The sequence below is a fragment of the Meleagris gallopavo genome, chromosome 6 (assembly GCF_905368555.1).
Source record: "Meleagris gallopavo chromosome 6, MGAL_WU_HG_1.1, whole genome shotgun sequence".
In the NCBI taxonomy this organism is placed as follows: Eukaryota; Metazoa; Chordata; class Aves; order Galliformes; family Phasianidae; genus Meleagris; species Meleagris gallopavo.
Window position 1 is genome coordinate 43,401,973 of NC_139409.1, and position 12,820 is coordinate 43,414,792.

General features: G+C 38.9%; 1 protein-coding gene across 4 annotated transcripts in view; it reads right to left on the reverse strand.

The window, feature by feature from the left end:
• MYRIP (myosin VIIA and Rab interacting protein) overlaps positions 1-12,820 on the reverse strand; it is a 201,615-nt gene that overhangs the window by 37,753 nt on the left and 151,042 nt on the right. For 2 of the 4 annotated variants that reach the window (XM_085226523.1, XM_085226525.1), the window contains exons 4-8: positions 9,086-9,222; positions 7,384-7,467; positions 6,689-6,786; positions 6,291-6,371; positions 4,585-4,734 (exon numbers count right to left, since the gene is read on the reverse strand). In XM_085226523.1, the coding sequence (XP_085082649.1) occupies positions 4,585-4,734; positions 6,291-6,371; positions 6,689-6,786; positions 7,384-7,467; positions 9,086-9,222 (550 nt within the window). The remainder of the gene's footprint in view (positions 1-4,584; positions 4,735-6,290; positions 6,372-6,688; positions 6,787-7,383; positions 7,468-9,085; positions 9,223-12,820) is intronic. The other 2 variants (XM_085226524.1, XM_085226526.1) reach the window with 2 other exon arrangements.

Below are 12,820 nucleotides of genomic sequence, written 5' to 3' on the forward strand. Positions count from 1 at the left end.
CCACAGTGTTTGATAGACTTTTTTTTTCCCCCCCCGAACAATAACAAATTGAAAATGCTATTGCTTTTAATGAAGAGGATTTTAAGCTAGTAGTAAGGAATATTTAAATATTGGTTCCAGCAAATGAGTATAAACACCCTTCTATTGTACTTAAGTGGTTAACAATTTAGGAAGATACTAGGAACATAGAAGAGCTAGTTCAATCAATAGCATGGATGTATTTGAGCAAGTCTATAGAGGTTTCTGGTACATCAACTATTACAGACTTACACCCACTCAACCTTTCATGTCCCATTCTGACCTTTGTCCGTGAAGTCGTGCTCAGAAGAGCACTCACCCATCACAGATCACAGCATGTCTGACTCAAACAGCTCCTCCACAGAGAAATCTTTAGCATTCCGTGTTTGTTTGCTTCTCTCTGTGATATTGCACACCAATTTCAACTAAAAATAAAGTAAGCGTCAGGCAGCCTCTCTCTCTCTCTCTCTGAGCATCACGAATTTTAAATCAGATGTTAAGGCTTTGTGTGTTAGGATAACAACTTTAAGACAAAACAAAGCTGAAAGAACCACACACGATCTATGTTCTTCAGAAAATAACACTGCAGAACAACCATCTTTCTCTATCCCCTCTCCTATTTCCTGTCATGCCTTAAAACCTATCTTGGCTTGCTGGCAGTAAAAGTAATTCAGTTGAATTTAGGCCTGCATGGGCTTGATCATATATCTAGAATCCAAAGCTGTCTTTTTGGATGTTTGTCAAGTGCACAAAGAGTACTACACAGCCAAGAATGAGTAATCTTCTGCTAGAGCTGCATCTCAAACAAATTCAAACTACACAACTCAAAAAGGACAATGCTGCCATGTTGAGCTTTGCACTGATTATTTAGCTACCTGAAGCCTTAAAAGGTGATAATGACTGCTGAGATAGTACTGCAAAAGCAGCTGTAGCCTATCCTTCTATTGCAGCAGAAGGGAGGAAATTAACCAGATGACTGTGCCCAGGGATGCGTTGATCTGAAATGCATGAAGAGTCAAATGGTCAGCTAGCCCTGATCAGTTTTCCAATGAGACTTCAGTGTTACACTTGAAAAGCCAGTAGATGGCAGCAGGATTCGTAACCTGCAAAATACTTAGAGAAACTTGGATCTGCTCAAAATAGAAGTGAATTTAAAAAGACCCATTATTTCTAGCGCACTAAGGGCTTTTCCACTTCAGAGTTTATTGTTCTTCCTCATTCTGTGATAGGTTGTGTAAAGAAGCGAGTAAATAAAACCCACCAGGATCCAGCATAAAAGCATGCGTGCCTTATTGGAAGTAGGTCCAGGCAACATATTCTGTGCAACTTTCTGATCCCAGCTGACGCAGAAAAGCTGAAAGATCCATCTATGACATGATATAGTAATGAGCCATAAATGTGTTTTTTTCTGACACAAAGTTGTTGAGAGGTAAGAACTGGCTTTGGCAAAAACTTCCTACAGCATTACACCTCCCTCATCTGAAGTGGCTCTCCTACTGCACCACATGACTGCTGAACAGAGCTCCTCCTTGAAAAGGTGTTCTTCAAATATTTGTTTGGGACAAACCTACAAAGGTACAGAATACCTGCAAAATCTGCAGGGATTTCCAAAGCAGTGTTGAACCTCAGACTTTAAAGCATTCAAAGAACACAAAAGACAAAAAAAACCCCACAACTCATAGTATACTGCGGACCTTATAATTGGCTTAACCAGTAAATTTCCACTTCCCCTGAGGGGCATCATAATGTGTATTTAATGAAATCCTCCTTTTCCCTATATCCCTAGCTGTTTTAAATACTATAAATTATGGATGAGCTTCTGTTTATATATGCAATCTTTTAGCTGTAAAGTAAAGACCGCTAATACAGCACTTAAAGCACACCAGGATACCCGCACTCCATCAGTGTTTAAATGGGATGCAATATGCCAACTGCTCTCACTGGCAGTGATGTATGGGGTAGAAAGGGATTGCAGGAGCATGGAATCACCCATCCTTCACGTTAGGCTCCTCCTATCCCAGCACTGTACAGCCTCTGTTTGATAATGAGAAACAGATGGTGCCATCTATCTCTGTTTATGAGATGGAGAAATAAAATAGTCAGCTGTGCTAAAAAAAATATATACTTGTAGGACAGACAAGGGATCTTGAAGAAATCGAAGAGGTAAAAAAGGAAAAGACAGTATTTTTGGCTACTGCCATACCACAATACTGCAGTTAAACAATCAATAACATATCTCAGGGAGATACGAGGTGGGAAGGGTTCATTAGGGAGGAGATCAATAGATTTCCCTCTAATCAAGTAGGTCTCATGCAGCCCGTCTGTTGGCTTCCACAGTGCACATCTACAAAGAGATAACCGAACAAATGTAATGGTCATTTCAAAGCTGGTGATTTTGGACGCCCACTGGAATTTTCTGGATGATGTGGATGAGCTCCATGTAAGTAGCTGTGATTAGAAAAAAACTGCTCAGCAAGCGTAACCCCACTATTATATTTGGGATCGCTACAGCTTCCCCGTGCTGTTAGCAAGCTTCTGGTAATACAGTGCAATGCAGTGATAAATACAGGTTTCTACTGGGCAGTGTTATGGCACCCAACTGCCTTAAGTACCAATGTTGTTAGCTTTATTATGCTAGCTAAGCCACGTGTCTTATGTTCTACACAGAATATAAATACAGATATCTGCTTTAAGATAAATCTCTAGTCCAAACGTGTGAAATTCTAATTGCCTTCATGTTTGAGATCGTTACTTCCCTGTCCTCTGCCTATTTATATTTCTGTTAATAATTTCTTCCCTTACATTTAACCTGTCTTGTTTCTGCTTACTTCAAGGACTAAGTTGTTTCTTTGCTTTGTAACAAAGACCTAACTCTACTTAAGTAATCCATACAGGGAAACAGGAGTATATAGACAACTCCAGCCTCTGTAAACAGCACATTTAAAGTGCTTTCTTTTTTCCTTCCCTTAGGCTTCTTGTGGCTAATATCTGCTCAAACTATGACAACAATCACATACAGCTCAATGACAAGATATGTACAGGAAAATTGAGGGTTTGCATTATTTTGGTGAACATCAGTGCCGTCAGTTAGGAAAGCTTCACTTACTGCAATGGAGCTCATAAAGATTTGCTGTCACAAATTTGGACAAGAGTTCTAAAATCTTCCTGAAAGAGTGTAAAGAACTTTTCATGGAATGTCATAGGATCTAACTGCCAACTTCTCTAGAATCCAGGCTTTCATTTTGGAAAGATGAAGTACTGCAATACTTTTGTCAGAATAGACAGCTTTCTCAAATGGCAAACAGAGGAGAAATTAATGCAATTCGGCCCTCCAAATCTGCTGTGTATGCTTAGCATTTATAGGTGGATGAAAGCAATATTGAATGGAAAGCAAGCTCAGGTAAAAGCATTTGGGGTTGTTCTACCATTGCTGCTGAGTATCAGGCAGGTAGTAACTGCTCTAAATTTGCTCTGTGCAAGTTGTCTTTCAGTACACTCTCCAGCAGACCTTTTGCTAGAGTGAATGTGACTGTATTTCTGCTATCCTAGTAGGCAACCATAACAGCCTAGGAGCTGCAGAGCAAAGCGCCTAAACATGCCCACTCTGATTTGTGATAGCCTGGTAAACAGCAGCAGCTTAAAGGCACTGCTCCTCCAATTTGGAAGTTGATGGGGGGATACTCTCATTTTTATCTCTGCAATTCTGGCCCACAGTCTTATATTCTGGGGTAAATCTATTTTCACTGGCAGCGTAAGCTGGCAAACTAAGCTGGAGATAAGGCTCTGCTGTGGGGGAGCAGCCTGCATGAGCACAGCAGCAGGATATTCAGAAGCAGCAGCTTAAACCACTCTATCAAAATTTACTGGAACTCATCTGTCACTGTCTTTGCTCTCCAGTTGTGAAACAACATATTCAAGCCTATGACTTATTTTCACTTCTTTTCCCTAGCTGCTCTTCTTAAAACGTTACTAATGCAGCTTGTCAGATTTTCTCCAGCTTTATAAGCAGGAACTAAAGGCATTATGGTGAGAAATAAGTGCGAGGAAGTGGAAATACTCTTTAGTATAAGGCATAAATGATGCAGTAAAGTTGTTTTTAGTTTTTTTTTGTTTTGTTTTGTTTTGTTTTGTTTTGCTGGTAGTGACTGTTTTCCTTAAGATGGCTAAGGAACAAAATATAATTTATAGAAATCTAGCATGGTAGACGACATAACATTCAACAAAAATCCAAATAAAACCTAAGTGAACACAAAACGTTTAAGGAATAAACACTGAGGCATGGTATCTTGTTAGCATTCAAATCAAGCAGCAAAACCACTTTTGGAATGAACTTGGTTTTCCCTAATGCACTCACCAATGCAGTACAACGTCTGTTATGTACTTCCCTAACCCACAATGTCCTATGAAAACTATAAACTGAGTGATGTGCCTGTCAACACACAGATTTAATGCTTGTTCTTTGTAAGTCTATATGCATCATTCCAGGCAGGAAGCATACTCATCCAGGATTTCAATACTGCAGCTTCGTGCAGCAGAAAACATCAATATTTTCTCTTAGTCACTCACCCATAATGTGTATGACCCCCTGCGACTCCCAGGAAAGGTCAGCATGCTCTGATCTGAAACAGCAACGGATGCCAGGCCACTGCTTCTGGATGGTGGCCATTCGAAGTCAGCCTCAGCCTGCTCAGTTTTGCCTTTCTGCTTCTTTATAATCTGTAAGGTTGGGGGAGTGGGGTGGGAGGGCAGGATATGGAAGGAGGGGTAAAAAAAAAAAGGTACTTTTTTTTGGGTGGAGAACGTGATGTTAACTCTTTCTCAAGACAGACTCTCTAGAAAACAGTTTCCCTTCGCTTTTTTTCCCAGCTCATGCAAGGATGATTCTGACAAGCTGCACACACACTTCTCATCTAAAGTCAGACTGCATGCAAGCACACAAGCTTCGGTACAATAAATCATAATCAATGCCTAGAGGAACATCAGAAGTGAATTAAATAAACGTGGAAACCTGATCCTACCCTAACACTTTAAGCATCAGCAGCATCTAATGTCAGGTATTTTCTCAGACAAGAGCAAAGACACACAAAACAGTAGACATGAGGGGAATTTCAGAGGCTCCTATGACATCTAGAAACATTTCTACTTAAAACAAAGAGGTTTTAGCTGTCTAGACACTATTTTTGTTCTTGCAAATCTAGACTGTCTTGAGAGACAGAAGATCATATAAACTACTTTCCCCCTACACTGACAGATTATTTCCTGCTGTGCTTCATTTCCATACATTTCCCAACTCCAGTTTAAAATATCTACAGAATATTATCCTATAAAAGATCTTGCTAGGCAGCTTTTAACAAATGTGGTAGTAATTCAAGCTTAACTAATATAGGCCCTGAACTATCAAAGACGTAGTAAGGAGACCTGATCTTCTAAGATCCCTATTAAAAAATAAGGAAGATTATTTTCCATTGAGCTGCTGCTCTTCTAGCTCTACTTGATAACCCTGTAAACACATGTTCCTGTTCTAGTCATTCATATATTGCTAAATGCTGCATCTCATATACAAATGTGGTTGAGGTTAGCTCAAATGGAGGGAGTTGACCCTCCATTGTGGCTAATTCTTTCATCACTAAAGCTAAGAATCAGTTTGTTCATGTTTGTCTTGCCTAGCTCCAGACTGTGCAGGCAGTCTCAAGGGGTATTTGTTTCAAACTAGCCCTCCATTTTGGTCCTGTATAGTGTCACCTGCTGCTCTGCAGGCAGAAGACAAAGCTTCCCAGAAAAAGCCAAACAAATCAGACGAGTTCTGTGATTTTTTGTCTCTCTCTAATATTACTGTTAATATTTGTCTCGTAATGGTTCTATGTTTTGTAGATGCAGAGTTCAGTACAGTTGGTATAGTCAAGTGCCTGTTCCTTTAAAGGGGAAAATTTTGTACATTTTGGCAAACACAGATTTTAAGTTTGAGCAAGGAGGGTTCTCCTCTTCCCTGTCAGTATATCACAGACCAACGGAATTGTACCTTTCAGCTCTGAGTGTGTAGGCCATCACTTTAGGCACTAAATTAATCTTATTTGCACACTAATGTCTCTGTCAGATACAGTTGGTTAAGCCTTCATTGTGATAGTTGAGGTTGCAACTTGTCATTTATTGTGTACTTCCTATATTGATGTCATACTGTTTTCTGCTAGAGCCCAAGCTCACTAGATTGAAGGATCATGTTTTGGTTATTAAATAAGCTAAAATAAAAAAGAAGTAAAAAATGCTTGCCATACCTTCTGCACAATGGTTGTGGCCAGCTCTTCTATGAGATCCTCCTTGTGTTCTTGCAAGTAACAAGCCTCGTTCTGTTTGTCCTGCATGAAAACAGATAGTTGCCAATAAATACCTGTAGACTTCCCACATAAATTGTACAGATCAGAAAATGGGTAATATGTCCTGTTGGCACTGTGGGAAGAGATTGCAGGTACTTACATCACGTGCCACTTTCTGAAATGCAACATGTATCTTGAATACAAGTTCATAAAACTCATACTCAACACTGTAGGTTATACATGTGTCACTACTCTTTTTTCATTGTTTCTTTTGTATCTACTTCTCTTAGTACCACTACCCAAATTAAAATAATACAATTGTTCTGTTTAAATTAACAAACTGTATTAGAAGATGTTACCAGGCTGTCACTGTAGGTCTCTGCCTTAGAAATAGCTTCTTCCACTGCTTCCTCAGCAACACGTAAGGCCACAGCAAGGGTATCCATCATGCTGTGTCCTAGGTGAAGAATAAATTGAAATTATCGCATTCATTATTTATGTTTTGCATGACAGAATGCAAAATTTAGACCCATGTTCCAGACATATCTTCAAATCCTATTTCGTTCATGACTAAATTTATTTCCTCAACCCAAAATCTTGCATAGCAAAATAAACACCTTGAGAAAGAGCGAGCAATTTTTTTCTACCAACTTCCATGTAACTTCTTAAATTCAAATATTAAATAACATAAACCATGATATTTCAGTAAATAAGGAGGAAATCATAGGGGGAAAATCCGTAAGCTTCCTATAAGCACTAAGAGGATATAAGAAAAAAAAAAGAAAAAACCATGAACATAAGAAAAGAAGTAGGAGAGAAGCAGCAAATACTGAATGTTAAGAAAATCATGCCAGAATAAGCGTGTAATATCTTGAATACTGAAGCATGAAATCTCAGCATGGCACATATGAACACAAAAGATTTTTAATATATTTCTAAATGTTCTAGCTAAAAGATGGCTGGATCTGTGAACAAGACTTCTCAGCACTCTAGGCCATTTGTCCAGTAATTCATAAGGGCTATGTTTTAATCAAACGAGTCTTTAGCAGTGTACCTTCTGTCTGCCTGTAGAATGTAGAATCACTGCCACAAATGCTTCCATCATTTTCAAAGCTTCCTTCAAAACAACCTCCTTCTGCTCAAAAAAGACAGCACCACATGTTAGTAGAAGAAATATCCATTTACAGCAGAGGCATTGTTAGATTAGGATATTCTCTTGAGGTACAGAGGCAACGCACACAAAGAGGGATAACTGGAAAATTCTTCTTACCTTTTTATATAAAACATGATTGCAGCAATTTTTGCACAAAATATGACTCCTTTTTAAATGAAAAATTATTTGTAAAAGAGAAAGAGGAAGAAGCTACTAGAATATAAAACTCACATGGTGAAAGTTAAGCACTCGGAATTTGCTTTTAATATGACCTGGGGTTGAAATAGATTCCACTTTAAAGGGCAATGCTGTATAAATAAGACAAAACTAGATATCTGTGCTAGAATTTATCTTCAAGTGGAACAAAAGGTTTACCTAACAGTCACATGGAAGAAAGTTAGCCATGACATTTAGACTCAAAGACCTTCCTCAGAAAAGTCTCACAGATAGAGCACATGCCACTGCATCTTGTCACTGAGCTGTTCACTGTACCTCTCAGGGACAAATCCAATGACAGTGTGGCTTAAGGAAAGAGAGTATATCACAGGAAAGTTCGGAAGGATCCCTCCCCTCAGTTTTAAGCCCTATTTCCATCCTGACTGATGTAGTCTTGCCTTTACACATATTTGCTCTCAGCTGTTACAGAATCTTCTCTACAAAGACAAATTGATGGAGGTACAGCAAGATAATAATAAATCAGAATGCATCAGACACTGCTTCCTAAAATAGTTTACAACAATATTCACGAGAAACAACTGGAATTTTCACTTGGGACTAGAGAGGCCATTGGCCATCCCACATAATTTCAGAAAAAGTTAAAAACTGTAGAAAAGCTACAGTTGCTGTAGAATTTGAAAGAATTACACTAGGAAAATGTTTGGCCCAATAAAGCCAATGAGATCTCAAACATTCATCTAGTTGAGCTTTAATTAATTCACTAAAATTACCAGCATGACAAAAACACCACTTAGAATCTATTTTACATCTCCAACTATTTTTATGGGGTGATGCGCTGTAACACATTGTTAAGGAAGGATCATGTCTCTTCATTTAAAGGTTGCTATCAATTCTTCATCAGTTTTTTAACTCTTTACATACACCTTTATAAAAATAAAATGTGGCCAGTTTGAGATCTTTGATAGCAAAATCTTGAGGACAAACTGAGTTTTGGTCACTTAGACATACGGAATGTATCCCATGCTAACTAAATTTTGCTTCAAATGCCACAGAAGTGTTCTCAGGCCAAATGCTGAATGCAAAATCTTTCCCTCACTCATTGGCTACTCAGAACTGTGATATAAGTTGGGACACAGACTCAAATACAAACCGCAACCAATTTATTTCACAGACTGAAGATCACAATTCTGTTTTGAGCAGAAGTATCATAATTAAGATTATCAGAGGTGTAACTACAACTAGACATTCTCTAAATTATTAAAATGGCTCTCGAGGCACTTTATCTCTTTGTTATCTCTACTATGGTATTTCTGAAAAGATACAACACTACAAAATCTTTTAGGAAAAAGATTCTCAGAATTTTCATTGTTTCAGTTCTTGTGTTGAAGCAGGTAAGGTCATAACAAATGAACACAGCTGCTCTTACCTATTACATCAGGACAAACTCCACTCTCCAGTCTATGCTTCTTGTATAAATTCTTCAGGACTTTGGCACTTCCAAAACACTTGAAGCGGCTCTTCACATTATTATAGTACCAATCCAGAGACTGGGTCCTTAAGAGTCTAAAACAAAAAGTAAACAACATACTTGGAATTATTCTACAACAAACAAAACCAGACAGATAACTGTTTTCTTACATTAAAAGGAATCACTGCTCCTATTTGGGAGAAAACTCTGGAGCTGGCGAAGTCTACTCCACTTAGAGAACCTCAAAGCAGTAGAGAGCAGTATGCAGACAACCTTTCTTGGCTCTGTACTCACAAATGCGTGTTACTTCCAACAATAAGCACCACCGACATCAATAATCCATCCTACTGGATTTGTCCCCAGAGCTCACAGACTTTTAGAAAGCCACAAGAAAAGCTCTGTATCTTTTTCTACTGGGCAGAGGGCTCTTGGTTCACCTCTCTTCCTTCAGCACTTGGTGATGGAGCATCTATGCCACATCCCCATCCAACACTACCACAGATTTCGATGGGAAAAACCACAGCAGACCCATACATTTCCTATAGAAGGAGGAATGCATCTTAAGGTCCCCCTGTAAAATAAAGCTGACTTACCCAAAGGCATGCAGGAAGGAGAAATAAGTTCAGGCCATTGAACATGAACTTACACTGCACGTTCTCTTCCCTGTTTGAGTCCATTTGTTCCTTTGCATATTGCCATAGTAGTTCATTTTTAGTTAATTTACTGCACTTACAAGTGCAGGAAGCAAGATATTTTGATACGACATGAAAACATCTTGTATAAAACAGTATTTAGTACAGGCTGCAAAGGTAATTTCCCCTTTGCACTAATTACTATAATAGAGGTCTTAACTTCAAAGGCTCATGGAGCTCATTACATAATTAAGCAGAGATTATTCCCAACACAAAGATTTTAGAAAACAAAAGACTAAGCTTAGCATCCAGGGCCAATATGTGATCCCATACCAAAATAATGCTAGCAGTGCAGAACTCTCACCACTTCCAGACTTGAAGAAATTGAGATGGTTTAATTCCATTTATTAAATGTGGGTCATTAGGTGAAAACCAAACCAAAACACAACCTCACTGTAACCATAATATTTTGCTTCAGACTCCAGATTTTTCTTTATAAAGAGAAAAGCACAGGAAAATCCAACATGCACCATTTCACAAGGAAATACTCTCTCACCCTTAGCCACACTAACAGTGTAGATCATACTCTGCACTGACCCTCGAGAGATGCTCGATAGTGACCCAGTATGCTGAGCAGGAGGCTTCAGCAAGTGCTTCCAGTCAGCAGCTGGATTTTTTGAGTGTCAGTACACTTAAAAAGGAGTACCTCATTCATGTAAAGCAGAACATCATGATCTAGACTACTCCTCTGTCACCACTGGAAAGTGTCTAATAGCAAATACCATCAGTGGGAAATTAAAAATGATGAAGCGTGCTGTATTCCAGTCTTAAAGTTGCATTACTTGCTCAAATGATGGTAACAACTGAAGAAAATGCACAAATGGAACAGAAGCATGTTTTTCCGAATGCATTTTTCTGAATGCAATTAGACGTAGGAGAGGTGTTTACAGATAATGTAAAAACATCAGACTTTTCCTATCTATCCACACAGTAATATCCCAAGGGGATAAATTAGCTCCACCAGTCACATTTCTACAAATACCATTTGCATCTGACAAGGAGTAAGCTCGATTTTTTTTTCCTGAAAGATGTCCTTACAAACTGAGCAACTTAAGAGATCTGATGAAACACGAGTGGCTGGTGGCTGAACAGGTGGGAAGCATGCTCAGGTCTGTCTGTGACACAGAGGGTTTCTGAATTCCTGCAATAGTTCTACCAAGGAATCAGTGCCGATGCCTGACCCGGTCCTGAGCAGGGCTCGGCAGATGGCACAACTATGGATCTGTGAACGAAGGCCACTTTCTCTCCAAAACCCACAGTTCTTTGGTGTTTTGAGATCCTACCTTCTCTGTGGGCAGGAACTGTTAGCTTGCATGGAAACTGTACTCTAAGAAAGCATAAGATTTCAGTCAATAGCATGGGGTATGATCAGTATGATGGATAAAACTAAGTCTGCACAACTGGGTTGGAAGATGTTTGGCAGAAGACATTTGCCAGAAAGGATGTCTTTTACCCCACTTTTACTATCTTTTTCTGGGTCTGATCGAAACTGCTTTCATAATAGCAGAAAGCTAACAACAGTTTTCTTAATGAGTTGAGACAGTGCTTTGTAACGGGCACAATTTTAGAGACAAGCTATTTATTTACAGCGATAACATTTTCAGTATGTGAACTTTGGGAGAGCAATGATAGACTGCAGACAATGAAAGAAGAGGTGCTGCTCTCTTCGCACCAGCTCATCTGCTGGAAAAACAAGGGCTCGGATTTTTTTGTTTAAACTTTCCATTTCTGAAGGATTAACACTTTGTGAGAACTCTAATCACCTCATCCTTCTCTGGTATGTGCTGAAAAGCTACCAACAACTCCAAGTCTACACTTCAGTCCTGCATATATTTTATAGGAGATTACAATGATTCTTGTAAAGCTTTTCAGCCTCCTAACTTTCAAGTAAGTCACAATGGGCCTGCCTGCTGATTCCTCCTGGAGAGAAAGGATTTGGAGAAGAGAGCAATTCTCCTTATAGATACTAAAACAAAGGGCCCATTCAAAGGATAAACAGCATTTTCTCCTCATTTCAAAATTCTTTAATGCTGACCTACATTTTAAAGCTGTATTCTGCAAAGGCAGTTTCATGAGGCCAGAATAATGAAAGATTATGCCACTGATAGCATTAAATTGTAAAAATGAAATGCTTCTCTTATTATCTCTAATAAAATGTGCACAAGTTCTCTCCATAAAATGAAAGTTCATACTAATAGGATGCTAGTTGTATTCATCTTACGATATTTTATTTATCTTTATTTCTGTGCCATAAAAACTGTTCTGTCTGGCTGGTACGTCTATTTCTAAGTAGCCTTAAATGTTAAGGACATCATTTGTATTATATAATATTGCCATGTGTTGGAAATATCCAAATAATTTTCTAGGACGGTTTCTCTGATAAAGCAGATTTTATTCGCGATTGCAATGATGGGCCGCCTGCAAGCAGGAGCACACACAGAAAACAGTCTTCCATCCTTTATCCCCTATTGCCCTACGTCATCTCTCTCTCCCCCGGGTCCTCATTGGCTGAGTACTGCAGGTTCACAATCTTTCGCGACGCTTCACTAATCATACAAATACCAAGTGAACACAAATCTTTACCGCTCAGACACAAATATCTTAATTGATTAATTGCCTTCTAACAATTGCTTTCTTAACAAACATCTGGTCATAATTTTCAGATGCCTGCTTTACAACATAAACATAGCCTTTTAATTGTTTAATTACCCCCCCCTAACACTTGTTACTTTTACACTGGGTCACTGTTCTGGTCATCCATCTGTCCTTGCATAGAGATAAGCTCGGAAGGAGGGGAGTATCTTGGAGCCTGCCTATGGCATCCTAACATTCCCACAAAGTGGGACAGTTCTGCTTTGTGTAAAGGCCCTGACTCCTTGAAAGTCTGCTAAATGAATTTCACTTCTACCAGTCTAATGAACAACCTTACAATATGTTTCCTAGTTCAGAATACTATACCCACACTGTTTAGAACATTTAAAATCTATTGCAGCTTTGTGAG